Source organism: Scyliorhinus canicula, chromosome 10 (assembly GCF_902713615.1).
Source record: "Scyliorhinus canicula chromosome 10, sScyCan1.1, whole genome shotgun sequence".
Classification (NCBI taxonomy): domain Eukaryota; kingdom Metazoa; phylum Chordata; class Chondrichthyes; order Carcharhiniformes; family Scyliorhinidae; genus Scyliorhinus; species Scyliorhinus canicula.
Genome location: NC_052155.1, coordinates 49,190,206 through 49,211,446, shown reverse-complemented (window position 1 = coordinate 49,211,446; position 21,241 = coordinate 49,190,206). Strand labels below are relative to the sequence as shown.

At 47.0% G+C, this 21,241-nt stretch overlaps 1 protein-coding gene across 2 annotated transcripts in view; it reads right to left on the bottom strand.

Moving 5' to 3' along the window:
* Nucleotides 1-7,125: 7,125 nt before the first annotated feature.
* Nucleotides 7,126-21,241, bottom strand: part of wnt3a (wingless-type MMTV integration site family, member 3A) — a 91,237-nt gene continuing 77,121 nt past the window's right edge. For both annotated transcript variants that reach the window (XM_038808871.1, XM_038808870.1), the window contains exons 3-4: nt 14,772-15,037; nt 7,126-10,997 (exon numbers count right to left, since the gene is read on the bottom strand). In XM_038808871.1, coding sequence (XP_038664799.1) covers nt 10,518-10,997; nt 14,772-15,037 — 746 coding nt within the window. In that variant the 3' untranslated portion in view covers nt 7,126-10,517. The remainder of the gene's footprint in view (nt 10,998-14,771; nt 15,038-21,241) is intronic.

Below are 21,241 nucleotides of genomic sequence, written 5' to 3'. Positions count from 1 at the left end.
AGTCCCTCCATGCTAGTAATATCTGCCTCAGGGCTACCAGGAATGCAAAGGCCAGAACGCCTGCCTCTCTCCTCCTGGATTCCCGGATCCTGCGACACCCCGAAAATCGCCACCTCTGGACTCATTGCCATCCTTGTTTTTAAGACCTTGGATATGATGTCAGCAAATCCCTGCCAAAATCCCCTCAGCTTTGGACATGCCCAGAACATGTGGTCATGGTTCGTTGGTCCTCCCGCACATTTTGCGCACCTATCTTCCACCCCAAAGAATCTGCTGATCCGGGCCACTGTCATGTGAGCCCGGTGAACAACCTTAAATTGAATCAGGCTGAGTCTGGCACAAGTTGCGGTCGCGTTGACTCTACTCAACGCGTCCGCCCAAAGGCCGTCCTCGATCTCTTCCCCCAGCTCCTCCTCCCACTTTCGCTTCAGCTCCTCAGTCTGCGTCTCCTCTGATCCCATAAGGTCCTTATAAATGTCAGAAACGCTCCCCTCCCTTATCCATCCTCTGGAAACTACCCTGTCCTGAATCCCCCTTAGTGGCAGGAGTGGGAAGGTTGGTACCTGTCTACGCAGAAAGTCCCGCACCTGCAGATATCGAAATTCATTTCCCCCCGCCAATGTAAACTTTTCCTCAAGCGCCCTCATATTCGGAAAGCTCCCCTCTATAAACAAGTCCCCCATCCTCTCAATCCCCGCTCTCTGCCATACTCGGTACCCCCACCCCCCATCCTCCCCGGGGCAAACTGGTGATTATCGCAGATTGGGGACCAGACCGATGCTCCCACTGCTCCCACAAAACTCCTCCATTGCCCCCAGGCTCTCAAGGCCGCCACCACCACCACGGGGCTGGTGGAGTACCACGCCGGTGGGAACGGCAGAGGCGCAGTTACCAACGCCCCCAAACTTGTGCCCTTGCAAGAAGCCGCCTCCATATGCATCCATGCCTCCCCCCCCCCCCCCCCCCCCCCCCCCCCCGCCCCCCAGCAGCCACTTCCTAAGCATGGCTATGTTAGCCGCCCAGTAATGATTGCTAAAGTTCGGCAGCGCCAGCCCTCCCTCTCCCTGACGCCGCTCCAGCATCGCCCTCCTCAATCGCAGGGACTTGCCCCCCAAACAAAGCCCGCTATAACTTTATTGACCCGCTTTAAAAATGACCACGGAATGAAGATGGGGGGACATTGACTAACAAACAGGAATCTCCGGAGAACCGTCATTTTCACTGTTTGGACTCTACCAGCGAGAGACAACGGGAGCGCATCCCATCTCCGGAAATCATCTTTCATCTGATCCACCAAACGGGCCAAGTTTAATTTATGTAGCTTATACACCGAGAACCGGCCAAATTCCCACAGGATTCCCATAATTTCTTCCATCCCCTCAATTGAAACATACAGGAGCAGGTCATCCGCATACAGCGAGACTCTGTGCTCTCCGTGCTTCACCCCCCCCCCCCCCCTCCCCTGGACCAGCCCCTTCCAGCCCCTCGAGGCCCTCAGAGCAATTGCCAGCGGCTCTATAGCCAGCGCAAACAGCAGTGGGGAGAGAGGCATCCCTGTCTCGTCCCCCGGTGCAGTCTAAAGTAGTCTGAAGTTGTCCTGTTCATCCGTACACTTGCCACAGGAGCCTGATACAGCAACCTGACCCAGTCAATAAAGCCCATCCCATCCCAAATCCGAACCGCCCCAGAACCTCCCATAAATAATCCCACTCAACCCGGTCAAATGCTTTTCAGCATCCATCGCGACCACTACCTCCACCTCCCTACTTTCCGGGGGCATCATAATCACGTTTAACAGCCTTCTTACATTGGCTACCAGCTGCCTGCCCTTAACGAACCCTCATCTGATCCTCCACAAAGACGTTCGGTACACAATCCTCAATCCTGGCGGGCAAAATTTTGGCCAACAGTTTGGCGTCTACGTTCAACAGGGAAATCGGCCTGTAAGACCCACATAGCTCCGGGTTCTTGTCCCGTTTCAGGATAAGCTAAATCGTGGCCTGTGATATCATCAGGGGCAGAACCCCTCTTTCCCTTGCCTCACTAAACACCTTCATCATCACTGGTCCCAATATCCCAGAGAACTTTTTATAGAACTCTACTGGGTACCTGTCTGGTCCCTTGGCCTTACCCAACTGCATGGCCTTCAAGCCCTCCACTATCTCTCCCAACCCGATCAGGGCCCCCAGTCCTTCTACCAGTTCCCCGTCCACCTTTGGGAAAGTCAGCCCCTCCAGGGAGTGCCTCATCCCCTCCGGTCCCGCAGGGGGCTCCGACCTGTGCAACCTGCTGTAGGATGACTTACTGACTGACCCTGAATGACTTACTCACCCCTGCCGAGTCCGCAACTAATTTCCCATTCCCGTCAATAACTTTCCCTATTTAACTGTGCTTTTCTAACACCCATTCTCCAACATTAGCATTTAAAAAAAATAATAATTTAGAGTACCCAATTATTTTTTTCCCCCAATTAAGGGACAATTTAGTGTGGCGAATCCACCTAACCTGCACATCTTTAGGTTGTGGGGGTGAAACCACACAGACATGGGGAGAATGTGCAAACTCCACACGGAGAGTGACCCAGGGTCGGGATTCAAACCCGGGTCCTCAATGCCGCTGTCCCATTGCTAACCACTGCGCCACATGCTGCCTCCCCAACATCAGCATGACCCAGAGCACCTCAAAGCCAATCAAATTATTTTGAAGCATAGTCACTGTTGAAATGTAAGAATCGCGTCAACTAATTTTCACACAGAAAACCCCCAGAAACACCAACAAACCAAATCATCTGCTTAGGTTTTGACTCTGGGACAAAGATTGTGAGGGACATTGATCATTTTTTGAATTAACGGGATAATTTACTTGAGAAAGTAGATGTGGCTTCAGTTTAATCGCGTGCAAAAGACGATACATCTAACAGTGCTAGACACCTTTAGCATGAAGTGCCAGCTTTGATTATGTGCTTGAGTCTTTCAAGTGGTTTCAAGTGGGGCCTACAACCTTCTGACTCAGAGGAAAAGGTTGGATTCAAAGTAATTTTTAATCTCACTGTACACCAGCACTTATGCTAATACATAGTGAAACATGCAAGGCTGCAGTCGAGCTAGCCAGCCTGGGAAAAAATTCAGAGGTATCCACAGGGACTGCCAAGGGTAGAGGCAGCTGTTTAAAAGGCATTGTTCATTGATATTTTTTCACTTTTACTTCCTTTCTACTACAGCCCAATAAAAGTGTCAAGCTGAGAGCCTAGAAATCCATCAGCCTATTGAAATACCTGAGTTCCTAGGGAAACATTGCTTGATTGACAGCTCTAGTTCTGATCTATGCTGTCAATTTTGCTATGTTTATTTACACAAGATAAATAGAGTACAAGTGCTTGCAGTTTCTCCTATTGGCACTTCAAAGTATCTGGATGATTGACATTTTTTGGCCTTTAGGAAAAAAGGTTTGCTAAATAAAGTGGGAGGTTATCAATTAATTTTGTTTTAAAGCTTTAGAAAAATCCTATTGTCATTATACAGTTCATAGGAACATATGAACATACAAAGTGGGAGCAGGAATAGCCTACTTAGCCCCTTAAGCCCGCACCGCCATGCAATAAGATCATGGATGATTTGATTGTAACTTCAACCCCACATTCTGCCTACCCCTGATAATCTTTCACCCCCTTGTTAATCAAGAACCTATTGAGCTCTGCTTTAAAAATATTCAAAGATTCTGCTTCAAATGCCTTTTGATGTGGAGATGCCGGCATTGGACTGGGGTGAGCACAGTGAGAAGTCTTACAACACCAGGTGACCTCTTCATTCACCTGAGGAAGGAGCAGTGCTCCGAAAGCTAGTGTTTGAAACACACATGTTAGACTTTAACCTGGTGTTGTAAGACTTCTTACAATGCCTTTTGAGGAAGAGAGTACTAGAGACTCATGACCCTCTGAGAGCAAAGCTTTCTTCAAGTCTCCATCTTGAATGAGTGATGTCTTATTTTAAAAACTGACCACTAGTTCTAGATTATTTGACAAGAGAAAACATCCTCTCCACATCCAGTCTGTCAATACCCCTCAGGATCTTAAATGTTTTGATCAATTTGCCTCTTACTCTTCAAAGCTCTACTGGATACAAACCTAACCACTCTAACCTTTTCTCATAAGACAACCCACTCTTTTCCTGGTATTATATATAGTCTAAGTAAACTTGCATCTATGTCATATATAGTATGGAAAGGTCAGGGAGGTCTCATAGCTTGGCATGGGTGGTATGAGGAGGACTTTTTGAACTTGTCTTTCAAAGATTCCCTCTTCCCTCTTGTTCACAACCTCTTGAGGTGTCACGAACCACAACTCTTTGAGAAGCTAGCCTGACTCCATGAAAATTGCGCAGGACTAGGATAGTTGTTTCACGGCTCCAGGGTGCCAGGTTCGATTCCAGGTTGGGTCACTGTTTGTGTGGGGTCTGCGCGTTCTCCCCGTGTCTGCATGGGTTTCATACAGGTGCTCCGGTTCCCTCCCACAGTCCAAAGATGTGCAGGTCAGGTGGATTGGCCATGATAAATTGCCCTTAAGTGTCCAAAAGGTGGGTGGAGTTACGAGGTTACAGGAATGGGGTGGAGGTGTGGGCTTGGGTAGGGTGCTCTTTGCACGGACCGGTGCAGGCTCGAAGGGCCGAATGGCCTACTTCTGCACTGTAAATTCGATGATTCCATGTCTATCACCGCAATAGAGCCAGCCAGGTCAGGAGCGCAAGGTGCGGCCTTGCAACCTCACACAGCACGAATCTAAAGAAGGCAACCTTAAGAATAAGGTCGGGAATCCTGGAGTTGGTACCCAGCTCCATTTTTAAAAGGGCTCCCGAACCATTCCGACTCATCGAAAATCCAACTCTCACACACACATCCGCAGATTAAAGCTCAAGAATTGAACAAGAATAAACCAGCCCCTGTTGGTTGAGAAATAAATGTCTTTATTTAGAAATTGTGTTAACATGTAGCACTGTAACACTGCCCATCACGGAGAACATATTCCGAAGTCGTCAGTGAAAAAGTATTAACAGTTGTCTGAGGTCTACAGACAAAGCAAAAACAAATTGTCCCAACAAAATATATATTCATAATTACTAATATATACATTTTTTTCTGAAATAAATTAAAAAATTGATTTTTAAATGCAAAATTCAGAAGTACATTATCCAAAAATTGGGAATTAAAAGTCTGAATGGCAGGGGCTTCAAAAGATTCCCATTTTCCCCGTATGCATTGCAGAAGACGCTGTCTTATTGAGCTATAGTAACATAGGTGCACTCCATTATCTCACCCAATTAGTCATTCAACAGTAAGTTGCATTTATATCGTAGGAAAACATTGTTTTCAGAGCAAAATAGACACTGAACCAAAGAAGACATTTGAAAGGGTAACTAAAAGCTTGATCAAAGGTTTAGGTGTGAAGGAGGATTTTGAAGGAGGAAAGGGGAGCAGAGATGTGGAGAAGCTTAATCAGGGAAGTTTAGTTTCTGGGTCCTAGTAGGTTGAAGGAAGTTGGACTAGGAGGTCGGTTATGGAGGAATACAGTTCTTGGAAGATTGTAAGACCCAAGGACAGTACAGAAATAGGGAGGGTAAGGCAATTGATTCTATTGTGTAATTTTTAAAAAATTCACTTACGGGATGCGAACTTCGCTGGTTAAGCCAGCATTTAATGCCCATCACTAGTTGCCCTGCAGAAGGTGGTGGTGAGTTGCCTTCTTGAACTGTTGCAGTCCTGTTCTATGTTCTATGAGAGGTGACTTAATAGAGACATATAAGATAGTCAGAGGGTTAGATAGGGTGGACAGTGAGAGTCTTTTTCCTCGGTTGGTGATGACCAACACGAGGGGACACAGCTTTAAATTGAGGGGTGGTAGATATAGGACAGATGTCAGAGGCAGTTTCTTTACTCAGAGAGTAGTAGGGGAGTGGAACGCCCTGCCTGCAACAGTAGCAGACTCGCCAAATTTAAGGGCATTTAAGTGGTCACTGGATAGACATATGGATGAAAATGGAATAGTGTAGGTCAGATAGGCTTCAGATGGTTTCACGGGTCGGCGCAACATTGAAGGCCGAAGGGCCCGTACCGTGCTGTAATGTTAAATGTCCTTGAGCTGAAGGTACACCCACTATGCTGATAGGGAGGGAGTTCCAGGATGTTGCCCCAACGACAGTGAAGGAGCGGCAATATATTTGCAGGTCAGGGTGGTGAGTGACATGGAGGGGAAGCTCCAGGTGGTGGGGCTCCCTGGTACCTTCTGCTCTTGTCCTTCTAGATGATAGTGATCATGGGTTTGGAAAGTGCAGTCTAAGGAACCTTGGCGAGTTACTGCAGCCCATCTTTTAGATGGTACACACGGCTGCCACAGTTCATCGGTTGTGGAGGATTTGAATGTTTGTGAAAGAGGAAAGCAATCAGGCAGGCTGTTTTGTCCTGGATGGTGTTGAACTTCTTGAGTGTTGTTGGGGCTGCACTCATCCAGGCAAGTGGAGAGTATGTCATTACACTCCTAACTTGTGCCTTGTGGATGGTGGACAGGCTTTAGGGGATCAGGAACTAGGTTACGTGCCGTACGATTCCTAGCCTTTGACCTGCCCTAGTAGCCACAGTATAAATATGGCTAGTCCAGTTCAGTTTCTGATCAATGGCAATCCCCAGGATGTTGATTGTGGGGGATTCAGCGATGGTAATGCCATTGAATGTCAATGGTTAGATCCTCTCTTGTAGGAGATGGTCATTGCCTGGCACTTGTGTGGCATGAGTGTAACTTGCCACTTGTCAGCCCAAGCCTGGATATTATCTAAGTCTTGCTGCATTTGGGCATGGAGTGCTTCATTATCTGAGGAGTCACAAATGCTGCTGAACATTGTGCAGTCATCCGCAAACATCCACAATTTTCACCTTATGATGAAGCAGCCGAAGATGGTTGAGCCTAGGAACTCCTGCAGTGATGTCCTGGAGATGATTGACCACCAACCACCACAACCATCTTCCTTTGTGTCAAATATGGCTCCAACCAGGGGAGAGTTTTCCCCCTGATTCTCATTGACTCCAGTTTAGCTGGGCTCCTTGATGCCATACTCGGTCAAATGTTGCCTTGATGTCAAGAGCAGCCACTCTCACCTCACCTCTGGCATTCAACACTTTAGACCATGGTTTGAACCAAACATTTAGCTGGTTAATTCTAAAGAATGTCCCACTTGTCAAACTAAGAAGACTTTAGCAAAGCTGGAGATTCCTTTCGCAGAACAAAGAGGGCAATGGTTCAAAACTATGCAAAGCTTTTTAATGCGGTAAATTGAGAGAAAATATTCAACCAGGCACTGAGTTGGTAACAACAGATGGGATAAATATACGAATAAACATCTGTAATAAGAGCAGGAGTAAGCCATTCAGTCTCTCGAACCTGCTCCGCCATTCAATAAGATCATAACTGATCTGATTGAAACCTCAGTTCCATATTCCTGCCTACCCACGATAACCTTTCACCCCCTTGTTAATCAAGAATCTATCGAGCTCTGCTTTAAAAATATTCAAAGATTCCACTTCCACTGTCTTATGAGGAAGAGAGTAATGACCCTCAGAGAAAAAATAATTCTCCTCGTCTCCCTATTTTTGTAATGAATTCCCTCCGCAATGATCAACAAGGTTGTATTCGCTTTCTAAGAACTTGCTGCACCCGTGATTCATGCTAGCCTTTTGTGATTCATATGCATTCGTCAACAAAAGAATGAGGTGTTTGGTGTTTTAGTTTATTTACACAGAGGATTTTAGGGCGTGGAATCTCCAACCAGAAAAAGAAAACAGAACCATAAGAACTGTTGCATGATACAGCAATAATGTAATTTATACCATTTCGAGCCATCAACTCACAACAGGCCGCAAAATGCTACCTGGAAACCCTCGGCAGTAGGACGCATTCAGGTAATAGTTCAAAGACAGTTGTTCCTTTGAATATGCTACACTGAGCATGATATGTCTCAAATTGTTTAGTATTATCGCAAAACATTAATTTCTGAAAGAAATGCATCTGCTTTGCATCTAAATGAATAAACATTAACATTGCAGTTCCCTTGGGAGTCTATTCCATCGGATGATCACTTGCCGACTGAAATATTGGAAAGAGTTTTTAAGCGACCTGATCCGCAGGATTGGGGTGGTCAGACAGATGAGGTTAAGCCACAATTTGAGGCTCCCCCCACATGCTGCGGAGCTTTAATTATTAGGCTGCTCCCCCCTTGCCAAATGTTGGGCTCCCAGTCGGATGGGCAGCCAGCCAGTGAAGGTACCAGCAGTATTTATTGGTAATGATCAGCCAAGAACTTTGTCATGCGACTACCAAGATGGTGGAAGAACAACACTCGAGCTCAACACCATCCTGGATAAAACAATCTGCTTCAGTAGCAGCCTATCCACTACCTTACACATCTACTTCCTCCAGCACAGAGGCACCCCGCCTGCAATTTGTACTGTTTATAGGATGCACACTACAGCAACTCAGCAAGGTTTCTTCAAAAACACCCAAAATAAGGTTCATTTTTATCCCTAAACCTTTGGTTATAGCTTTATCTCTGCAATTAAAAATGCTGGCTTATCCAGTGATGCCTGCATCCCATGAAATTTTTTTTTGAATAAATCTCATGAAAGGGAAAGAATATGGTCCATAGTCTCCTGCAGGATCAATGCTGTGGGTATGTAAAATGGGGAGAGGTCAGTCATCTATGTGCACCGAACAGTCAGATCTAGGCTTATGATATCAGGAATCCATGGCAAATAAATCTAACAATATTAGGTTCATGGGCAAGGATTTTACTGCCCCTTGGCAGGCGGGCACTGGGAAAATCATAGGAAGCCAACATGGCCCTGCCACCAGGGCATTTTGCCAGTAGTGGGTCAGATGCGGAGAGGCTACTACCTCAAAGGCCAATTAGCATAATTAAAGGCCCTCTGATGGGTTATTTTACAGGGTTGAGAGCATTTTTCCAATGGAAAGTTGAGCCATGCTGCTTGGTGAGTCCACCAGGTAAACGGAGGTTTCCTCCCTGAGGTAGCCCAAGCGGCCACAGGCTTGATGACATAAACAAGGGGCCCTGGTCAGAGAAGGCTGTCCCCTTGGTCCCAATGGTTTCCCCGGAAGGGTTTCCTCCTCTGATTCTCGACCCCTCTTTTTTTACTTACCTGGCCCAACTCCTGAAGTCTGCCGCATTCCTAACCTGTGACCACCTCTTCCAATGATGTTACTGAAGCTTCAGGATTCCTGGCTCTCTGACTGGGCCAACAGCATTAGGAGCCTGTCTCCCCTCATTAATTGCCTGCAGGCCTGTAGTAAAATTGCTGAAGCAATCCTGCTGTCAGCAATTGCGGGCCTGGAGTTTGCTTTTTAACCTGACATCAGTGTCGCAAAGCTTGTGGTAAAATTCAGGCCACAGAATATAAGTGGAAAAGACTTGCTGGTGTCCACCATTCCTTGTAATGATTTTACATGTGAAATATTTAACTTTCCATCTAACGATAAAAAATATAAATTGGTCTGATGGTTAATCATATCGACAAGCTGCTTTGATCAGCTCGGTTGCGTTAGAAAGTGAGTCGAGCAGCTAAACCCCACCTTGTTCTCCATTTTAGACTTTTTTTTTGCCACGGTAAATTTTCACACTTTCCAAGGCCTGGAAAACCTGCTGCTAAGGACAATGGGTGGTTAGTATGTCACAGAAATGGGTGAGGCTTCGATTCACAAATTTTAAATGAAAAGCCCCTGCATTACCAAGTGGTTGGACATCACAACTCCAGTAGCAGATCTTCATGGATGTTCTCACTGTAAACTTGCCAGACTTCATAAATGAGGACCACCCGATAACCAAGCAACTGAATAAATATTTCACACAATGGGCAACAGGAGTAAACGTTTCATTCAGTTTGATGATGCTCTTGAACAACTGCATCAGGAAACATGAGTAAATAGATGCTGGTAGCAACAGAAATTCCTAAATAGCCTATTATGTTAGAATTTATTCAAAACAACTTTAATAGTTTCACAATGATTACACTACTGCATCTACCCATTGGGCCTCGTCATTCTGATCTATCTTTTCATCTTCAGAATGTTCATTGAAAAGCCTATCTCCCTCTTCTCAAATTCCCTTTCAGATCTCAAGCAAAGTTATTGCTTTGACTTAAATGTTAAATGGCAGAACTTAAGATCCACCTTGTTCTTTCAGACACAGCTTATTTGTGTTAGATGCCCATCTCTTGAAGGTTTTCCAATGTTACAAGGATTACGATCCTGTTTCTATCCTAGGCAATCGGGTCTGAAGGTCAAACTGTGTGAAGGTTTGGTCAACGCTGTTTTTTCTGTACGAGTATTAAAAAGGCATTGTCTCCAGGGTAAGGTTAATTCACCGGCGCAAAGATGAGCCTTGACTTAAGATCTTGATCTTCTACATGTGGCAAGATATTTCAGCTCAGGACCATCACCAATTTCCCAGAAAGTCTCTTCCTCCCTATTTGCAGGTGTGAACACTGTAGATTCGTGTGCATTCTTGGCAGCTCACATGACAACACCAATGGAAGATGCAATGACACTTTTCCCTCCGTTTTTCAGTCCTTGTATCATGTCCACGTCCACAGCAAAGCAGCTCACACCCATCAATTCCATGCGATGTGATGTTGCACTTTCGGTGTCGTGTGCCAAATGAGCCGGTTGCAGGGTTCGGGTTGCAGAAATTTGGTGAAGGATCATAGTAGACCAAATCTCTCTCTGTCGGTGCTTTGAATAAGGTGTACTTGGGGGTAAGGGTCTCCACCCAACCTCTAGACTCTCGATGTTTCTCCACAATCATCTCCGAGGAACTGTCATACTTGTCTTTTAAGTAATCTCCAATCACACGGAAGTCAGGCTGTGACCACCAGCATGTCTTCACCTCACAACTCCCCGATAGTCCATGGCACTTGCACTTCAGGTGCATGTGATCCAAAATGGCCTGAGAAGGAAATGGAACAGTTCAATCAGGTCATTGCGGTCATCCCACACAAACTAATCAAAACACATCTGATTCCCATTACCTAGAAAACGATGGCCTTAATGCTACATTTCAAGTTGCGACGTTGACCCCAGTGAAGGGAAGGAAAAGTTTGAGGGAGAAAAATGATTCTCCAAGTGTTTTCCCTCCTTCTACCAAAAGTATTCACACACAGGTCACCTCATCCAAAGATAACAATCTGTATCGGCTAGTAGCCAAAGCCAAAAGTCAAACCAAGGCAAGTTGGGAAATTGAACTAATTAATCGGATGTTTTGAGGGCAGGCATCAGGCTAACCACCTGGTTCACTCATGTCGATACATAGAACATACAAACTTGGAGCAGAAGTAGACCGATTTGACCCTTTCAGCATGCTCTGCCCTTTGGTAAGATTATGGCTGATTTGTTTGTATTTCAAGATCTACATTCCCATCTACCTTTGATAACCATAAGGGTCCGTCAGAGTTAGGGTCCGTTAGAGTTTGGGTCCGTCAGAGGTAAGGTCCGTCAGAGGTAGGGTCCATCAGAGGTAGGGTCCGTCAGAGGTAGGGTCCGTCAGAGGTAGGGTCCGTCAGAGGTTGGGTCCGTCAGAGGTAGGGTCCGTCAGAGGTAGGGTCCGTCAGAGGTAGGGTCCGTCAGAGGTAGGGTCCGTCAGAGGTAGGGTCCGTCAGAGGTAGGGTCCGTCAGTGGTAGGGTCCGTCAGTGGTAGAGTCCGTCAGTGGTAGGGTCTGTCAGGGTTAGGGTCTGTCACGGTTAGGGTTCTTCAGTTACTTGAAGAAGGAGCTGCGCTCCGAAAGCTCGTGTTTGAAACAAACCTGTTGGACTTTAACCTGGTGTTGTAAGACTTCTTACTGTGCTCACCCCAGTCCAACGCCGGCATCTCCACATCAGGGTCCTTAAGGTTAGGGTCCTTCAGGGGTAGGGTCCTTAAGGTTAGGGTCCGTCAGGGTTAGGGTCCGTCAGGGTTAGGGTCCGTCAGGGTTAGGGTCTGTCAGGGTTAGGGTCCTTCAGGGTTAGGGTCCTTCAGGGTTAGGGTCCGTCAGAGGTAGGGTCCGTCAGAGGTAGGGTCCGTCAGGGTTAGGGTCCGTCACAGTTAGGGTCCGTCAGAGGTAGGGTCCGTCAGAGGTAGGGTCCGTCAGAGGTAGGGTCCGTCAGGGTTAGGGTCTGTCATGGTTAGGGTCCATCAGAGGTAGGGTCCGTCAGGGTTAGGGTCCGTCAGGGTTAGGGTCCGTCAGGGTTGGGGTGCATCGGGGAAGGTTCAATCAGTCTTTGCATCATGTCCATGGCCAGAGCAAACTAATGCACACCCATCAATTCCATGAGATGTGATGCTGCACTTTCTTTGCAACTACAGCTCACATTACATGATTGGCTCTTAATACCCTGAGGGCAACTAGGGAGGGGGGAATAAACAAAAATGACAATTTGTATTTAAGTAATACCTCTCGTGTAACAAAACAACCCAAGGAAGGGACATTACACAGCAAAATTGGACTCTGGGGATATGTTAGAGTAAGTGGCCAAAAGCGTGGTCACAGAGATAAATTCCAAGAAGAATCTTCAAGTAGGAAAGAGAGGTGAGAGATAGAGAGATTTAGGGAGGGACTTAGGATTGAGGCAACTGAAGGCTAAGCTAATTGTGGAGCAATATTCCTCTCCAAATCATACCCCATCCATAATTGGAAATATAATCTCCATTCCTTCACTATCACTGGGCCAAAATCCTGGAATAACCTTCCTAACTGCTGTGTGGATGCACCTACGCAACATGGCCTGCAGCGGGTCAAGGAGGTAGCTCACCACCTCCTTCTTAGGGGCAATTATAGATGGTCAATAAATGCTGACCTCATCAGCCACATCCTGTGCAACAATAAAAATAAATTAATAGGGAATATGGAAGAGACCGGAATTAGAGGAGCGCAGATGGCTCAGAGGGGTGTGGGGCTTGAGGGACTGCTCAACCAGGAGCCAATGCATGTTAGAAAGCACAGAGATGGTTGTCAATGGGAGTTGGCATGAGTTTTTAATGGCGTCAAGTTAATGGAGGATAGAATTAGAGACGCACGAGGTGCACGGGGCAGAACAGTAGCACAGTGGTTAGCACTGGTTCTTCACAGCTCTAGGGACCCGGGTTCGATTCCCGGCTTGGGTCACTGTCTGTGCAGAGTCTGAGCGTTCTCCCTGTGGCTGTGTGCATTTCCTCCGGGTGCTCCGGTTTCTTCCCGCAAGTCCCGAAAGACGTGCTTACTAGGTGAACATGGAACATAGAACATACAGTGCAGAAGGACACCATTCGGCCCATCGAGTCTGCACCGAACCACTTAAGCCCTCACTTCCACCCTATCCCGTAACCCAATAACCCCTCCCAACCTTTTTGGTTACTAAGGACAATTTATCATGACCAATCCACCTAACCTGCACGTCTTTGGACTGTGGGAAGAAACCGGAGCACCCGGCGGAATCCCATGCAGACATGGGGAGAACGTGCAGACTCCGCACAGACAGTGACCCAGCGGGAAATCGAAAGTGGGACCCTGGCGCTGTGAAGCCACAGTGCTAACCACTGTGTTACTGTGCTGCCCGTAAACTGGACATTCTGAATTCGCCCTCAGTGTACCCAAACAGGCACTGCAGTGTGGCGACGAGGGCATTTTCACAGTAACTTGATTGTTGTGTTAATGTAAGCCTACTTGTGACACTAATAAAGATTATTATGTGGTTGGGAGTTTATCTTCAGGTTGAAATGACACCGAGATTGCGAACAGCCTATTTAATTCTCAGATAGTTGACAAAGAGAAGGATGGAGGGGAACGGAGTTTGTAGCAAGGACCGAGGACAATGGCTTTAGTCTTCCCAATGTTTAATAGTAGGACATCTATCCTCATCCAGAACTGAACGTCAGGCAAGCAATCAAATAATTTACTACCAGTGGAGGAGTGGCACGAGATGATTGGGAGATAGAGCTGGGTACATGTGAGAACGATTACTGTGCTGTTTGAAGATGTTGCCGCGGGGGAGCATGCAGATGATAAATAGGAGGAGGCCAAGGATGGATCCTTGAGGGACACCAGAGGCAATGTTGCGGGAGGAGGAAAATAAACAATTTGAAGTGATAGCCGGACAATGATTGGATAGATAAGAATTGAGAGTAGTCCCACCCAGCTGTATTGGTGCTGAAGCGTTGGAAGATCATGCGGTCAACCAGAATAAAGTCTGTATAAATGGTCAAGATGGATGAGAAGAGAAAGTTTACTTTTGTTACAGTCACACAGGACGTCTTTTGAGACTTTGACAAGAGCAGTTCTGATGTGGCAGGGGCAGAGACCTGATTGGAGGAATTCAAACATGGGATCAGGTCTGATGGATAAGATGACATTGGAGAGGGAATTGGGGATAAGATGAGCATGAAGAGGGAATGGGGTAAGATAGGAAAAAATCTAGAGAAAAATGAAAGCCATCAAGCATATCTCACAAGATCCCATAAACTGCCCTCCCTCAGAACAGCTAATTCAGAGATCAGGGATACAACCTCAGATTTTGCTGGTTTTTTATAGCTCAGTATCATACCTCAGGATGGATTTGCTACATAAATGCAAGTTACTTCTTTCTTTGAAGGAGTCTAATTGTTGGGTATTCCTGATTTTGTGCACCATTATCTTCCCAATCACATCATGGTCGTGCTCGTTTATCCTGAGTTTGCCGTGTTTTCCCATTCCCAAGCTTATCGTATACTGACCATTCGGCCGGCTTCATTGTTATGCCGATTCATGGCGGAGCGAGCGTCTGGTCTGTTCTCTCGGGCATCTGCAAACTCTCGAGACACCATGCTCCCAAACTCGACATCTTCACTGCAGCCTCCCCACTTCCAACCTTCTCCCGGTTTGCCTTTGTGTCGGGTGTCACAGCCACAGATGTTTGCCGTACCTTCGGCACATGAGCGGGTAATGGCAAATGCGACACCTGCCGAAGCGATGGCATGAACAAAAGCAGATTCCCTTGTCGCTGCAATCAGACACACAAAATATGGCTTTCAGAAAACTGCAAACTAAGGCCTATAGTTCAAAGCCACACCAAGGCTGGATAGAAAAGGACAGAAAAAATATTCATCCAATGTTAAATTTAATGTGTGGTGCATAAGTATCACTGAACACTCATAACTGGTGCCTGTGGTACATATTACTCCTACAGCAGAGGTGGAGATGGTTAGCAGTTTCAAATTCCTAGGGGTGCACATCACCAAAAATCTATCCTGGTCCACTCACGTCGACGCTATCACCAAGAAAGCACAACAGCGCCTATACTTCCTCAGGAAACTAAGGAAATTCGCATGTCCACATTAACCCTTACCAACTTTTACAGATGCACTATAGAAAGCATCCTCTCGGGCTGCATCACAGCCTGGTATGGCAACTGCTCGGCCCAGGACCGCAAGGAACTTTAGAGAGTTGTGAATACCGCCCAGTCCATCACATGTACCTGCCTCCCATCCATTGATTCCATCTACACCTCCCGCTGCCGGGGGAAAGCAGGCAGCATAATCAAGGATCCCTCCCACCCGGCTTACTCACTTTTCCAACTTCTTCCATCGGGCAGGAGATTCAGAAGTCTGAGAACACGCACGAACAGACTCAAAAACAGCTTCTTCCCCACTGTCACCAGACTCCTAAATGACCCTCTTATGGACTGACCTCATTAACACTACACCCTGTATGTTTCAACCGATGCCAATGCTTATGTAGTTACATTGCATATCTTGTGTTGCCCTATTATGTATTCTCATGTATTTTCTTGAATTGTTTAATTCTCTTTTCTTCCATGTACTGAATGATCTGTTGAGCTGCTTGCAGAAAAATACTTTTCACTGTACCTCGGTACACATGACAATAAACAAATCCAATCCAATCCAATCCAATCCAGCACAGTGGTGTAGTGGTTAGCAGAGCTGCCTCACGGCGCCGAGGTCCCGGCTCTGGGTCACTGTCCATGTGAAGTTTGCACATTCTGTCCGTGTTTGCGTGGGTTTCGCCCCCACAACTCAAAGATGAGCAGGGAAGGTGGATTGCCCCTTAATTGGAAAAAATGAATTGGGTACTCTAAATTTATTATTTTTTTAAATTACTCCTACAGGTGACAGTATGATGAGTATTGTCAACGTTAAAGATGTCAAACCATGTGACAATGGGTGTGATTTTCCCACCATGTTATGCCCAGCTTTGATCACGTTGTGCCAGGTGCATAGCGGGAGAAGCCAAAAATGGGTTCGTGCCGGGCACGAGCCTCGCATGATGCACCCAATGCACTAGGCCCTTGCTTGACATAATCCACAAAATCATATTTAAATGATACATTGAAATATGTACAAACCAATTGAGGCTGAAGTCTGTGGCTCCCTTCACCAGCTGCACCGGCCAGGTTGCACGCCAGCACAAATTAGTACTGGTCTCCAAATACAGACACCAGACGTGATGGCCATGCTAGAGAACTCAAGATGTCATTGAAGCTCTTGGATGGGCGGGTACAGGGCAGGACAGTGCCAGCCTGGTACCCAGGCAATGCCAACCTGGTACCCAGGCAATGCCAACCTGGTACCCAGGCAATGCCAACCTGGCACCCTGGTAGTGCCAGGGCAGTGTCTGGGTGCCCCAGGGCAGTGCCTGAGGTGGCCATGCTCATGAGGGGGGTTGTGAAAGGTGGAAGGGGGGCTGAAAGGGGGGGTCCTCAGCAGTCCCATAGTGGGGTATGCCCTCAGTGACCTCATAGTGGGGTATGCTCACTTGAGGTGGTGTGGGCGGGGGAGGGGGGGGGGGGTGAGAGAGAGAATGGGGCAGTGCCCAACGTCTACGAGAATGGATTGGTGCAGGGCCCGGTCACCCTTATACCTGGGAGGCATGAAAAGTGGATGTGGTGAAGGAGGAGTAGGAGGAGGGGTTATGAAAGGTGGAGGGAGGTGAAGGAGAGACCTGAAAGGCGGGAGGGGGGGGGGGGGGGGCGTGAAAGGGAGAGTAGCCCCATAGTAGTGTATGCTCACTTGGGAGGGAGGGGCGTGTGCTGGTGCCCCGATGTCTACGAGGATAAATGGGTGTAGAGCCGGGTCACCCGCATGCCTGGGTGGTATGTGGGGGCCCCATGGTGACGGGGAGGGGGCCACGGTGATGGGGTGGTACCCAGGCACTCCTGCTGGCACCCAGGTACTTACAGCCTGGCACCATGACAGTGCCAACCTGGCACTCTAGCAGTGCCACCTGGGCATCCTGGTGATGCCACTCTGGCTCCACCAGGGAATCCAGGTGGCACTGCCAGGCTGGAAGGGACACTGCCAGGGTGCCAGGCTGACAGTGCCAAGGTGCCCAGGTGCCACATTGCCCTTGCCAGGGATCTGGCCCAGGGTTCACCTGCCCTTAAGAGCTGTGGTGAGGGGGGTGCTCGAAGATCCCATAAGAGGTGAGTTGGGGGGGGCTCAGGGGGTCAAGAGATCAGGGCGGCATTTCAAAATAGCACCCCGATCTCTTCCTGCACTGGTGAGCTGAGCTAGTCAGTGCAGGAAAGTTTGGCCTTGGCGTGGCATTCCTCACCGAGGCTCCAAACAACTAAAGTCCCGTTTGATAGCGAGGTTTTTCTCGACGCTGCAGCCGCCGAGAAACTCCCTGCAATTCACGCCCAGAACTGGCTTTTTTGTCCCGTTAAATCGCATCCAATGTCTATGACCAGAAAAGAAAACATAGTTAAGAAGTTGGCACTTCACTTGACCATCATATTTTTATCACTCAGGAGGTAGTGTTGGGCAAGCTAATGGGGCTAAAGGTAGACAAGTCTCTTGGTCCTGATGAAATGTATCCCAGGGTACTAAAAAAGATGACGGGGGAATTAGCAAATGCGCATGTGGTAATTTACCACAATTTGCTGGACTCTGGGGTGGTTCTGGCAGATTGGAAAACAGCAAATGTGGCGCCACAGTTTAAAAAAAAGAGGTGGGCAAAATACGGGTAACTATAGGCTGGTTAGCTTAAATCTGTAGTAAATCTTTGCACAGAGGTCCACCTCCATTTAAAGAATGAAGTATCAGAAATGATTGCTTATTTGCCCTCCGCAATGGCCTGTAAATTCGATCTGCTAGTTTGAATAGGACGGAAGGAGGTCTTTCCTTGGTGAGAGCTTGAAATGAAAAATGAAAGGAAATGAAAAAAAATTAAGGAGACAAGCACAAACACACACCTGTACTTCCGAACTTCCCAAAACAGGAGGGCTCATCTTGTTCCTTTCTACACAAAATATTCTGATAGACCGGTCATCCTTCACTACTGGGAGCTGATCATTCAGTATAATCAATTTTCTCCATTGTCTGAAAATGTTCAGGTTGTTCTAGTTCCTGCTCAATTTTCTGTCGCATTGAATAGGGAACTGAAAATGCCTGGAAGAACCTTGGAGAAGCTTCGGCCTTTAGGGGGCAAGTCTTCCTTCAATATCTTTAATTATTCCGAGACCTTTTTCGAAGACATCAGCATGATTGGCTAACAAAAACTGCAACATGGGGTTGCCATGCACTTTATTTATTTTGTTCCTATCCAGCCAAATTTCTTTCAGCCAGTTTATGCCCATAAGTGATGGCCGATCCCTTTCACTGTGGTAAGTGGCAACTTTGCTGTCTGATCTCCATATTTGGCTGAAACTGATATTTTCCACAGGCTGACCAGTTTAGATATTACATTGGAGGAGCATTTTCTCCAAAAGGTATTTCTTGAAAATTTTTGACCATGTCTTCTCTGAAGCAATAAAAACAGTTGCTCCAGTATCAACCTCCATATCAACCACTTAACCATGTTAAGGCAATGTTAACGTTTAGTCCTTCATCAAATTTCAGATCACACTGAATTTAGTACAATTGCTCTCCTGCACTGTTGCTGTTAATTTCACTTTCTGTCTCGTCTGGACTGGCATTACTTTTGTATTTTGTTCCCAGGTAAAGTGTCTTTTTAACTACCTATTTATTTTCATGGGTGATTTCTCGGTATGTTCTTTGCGATGCCATTTTCATGGTGCTAATGCTTTACTGTGATCAGCCTTTGATCTACATGCACACCATGGGCGGCAGTCTCTCAGTACAGGGCCTTGCAGGAGAATCCCCACGACCGGGGCGAATTGCGCCATGCCGCCCCGACGCTGGGATGCGATTCTCCACACCATTGCCGCCAGCATGGTCGGCGCGGCGCCGGTCGAGGGCTGTTCTACGCAGCCCCCCCCGCCAATTTTCGGTCCAGGATGGGCCAAGCGACCATCACAAAAAACCCGAATCCTGCCGGCCCGTTCTAATCTGTTCTCAGCCGGTGGGACCTCGGCGTGGAAGGGTCCAGGGACGGCCTGTGGGGGGGTATCGACCCCGGGGGTCTCCGTTGTGGCCTGGCCCGCGATCAGGGCCCACCAATCTTCCGCGTCGGTCCTATAGCCCTACACCATTTGGAGTTGGGGCCGGCGCAGAGAAGGGAGCCACTGCGCATGCCCACGTTGGCACCGGTGCCACTGTGCATGCACGCGTTGGAGAAGGTGCCACTGCGCATGCGCAGATCCCGCGGTGCCCAGTTGATGCTGGGGTCAGCAGCTGGAACAGCATTGGTCGCTCCAGTTGCTGATCCTGAGGCCTTGTTGACGCCATCGGGAAACGCAACGGCGTTTCCAACGGCGTCAACATTTAGCCTCAGGATCACAGAATCTCACCCTATATGTGTCCTTTTTTTCCCCACAATAGTGGCATTCAGCGATTTTCCCCTTGCAGGCTTCTGCATTATTCCCTTTTCCATTATGGCGGTAACAGAATTGGAAGCGAGTATTCCCTGACTTTCACAGTAACTTCATTGCAGTGTTAATGCAAGCCTACTTGTGACACTAATAAAGATTATTACTTTACCACTTTAACTTCAGCATTGTTAGAATGTGCTTTCAAATCTCCAGCTTGTTTCTCTGCCCTTTATATGTTTTCCACAATCTCAAACTGTTTCTTCAGGATTATTTCTTGTGCTGCTAACAATCTACACCAAATTCTTTAATTTCTTAGTCCACAAACCAAGCAATCGTGCAAAGCATCCTCCAGGTAATGTTTAAAATCACAATGTTCCACCAATTTTCTCAACTCAGCCAGGAACTAGGAATCTCTTGCTGTCAAAATGTCCACAAGATTTTTAAAGCTTTTACCTGCTGGCTTGTCAGGGGCAATGAGATTTCTCAGTAAGATGAAGTTTTTCATTCCGATGATTGTAAGAAACATGAGGCATGTTGCTTTTCCTCTATCTCATTTGCAACAAAAAGCTGCTCCATTTGCTTTCCAGAAATTACAAAGTCCATTGTAGCTGGATCAAAACCTCTAATAATCTCATCCTCATTTGAATTGTTTTGTCACTTCTAGACATTTAACGCAAACACATACACTTCTGCATCTGAACTGAACTGCCGACCAAAACAGGAAGGTCTCTTCTACACAAAAGAGATATACCTCAGGGACTCCACCCCAGCACACTCTACATGTGTCCTTTTAGAAAAGCATAAACTTTAGACACAAACAGCACACTTGGCCATTTAGCATCTCACTGAAGTGCAGCAAAGCGCTCTGCAGTTATTGGCTAGCAGGGAGGTGTAATGGGTCATAAGAGGAAAGATGGAGGAATGGCACATAGAAATGGGGACTCTGCTCAAGCACTATCACTCTTTATCCCTTTGCCCTCCAGCCCTTAGTCAGAGCCCTAAATGTTGTCTAATTCTTAATGGCTCAGCTTGCCCCTAAACAAGTACAAGTGGGGAGGTCTTTGGTAGGTTCCTCACAGGTCTTAAAACTAGTCGACATCCTCCACTGGCAACTCCGATGTCAGAGCACGGAATGACTTTGCTGAAACCATAGGAGCGCAATGTAGAAGTAATCATGAAAAAGGCCAAGCAGTTTCAAAAGGGGAACCACTTGGGTGTTTACAAGTATGCCACTATCAATTTTATTGCAAATGTTAAATAAACTTTATTTCAAGTCCTATTTTCCAGTCATCTCCATTATTGCCTCCTGCCTGACGAATAGCCATCATATTTGAGGAAAATGCTATGTCCAGAGCAGAAAATGAGCAGAGGGTACAAATGACGTGGAAGGATTATTGACCTTGTACTTGTGTGATGGTAGTGGGGGTGAGGAAGGACAAGGGCAGTGGGTTCAGCATTAATGCGCCGGCTTAATCA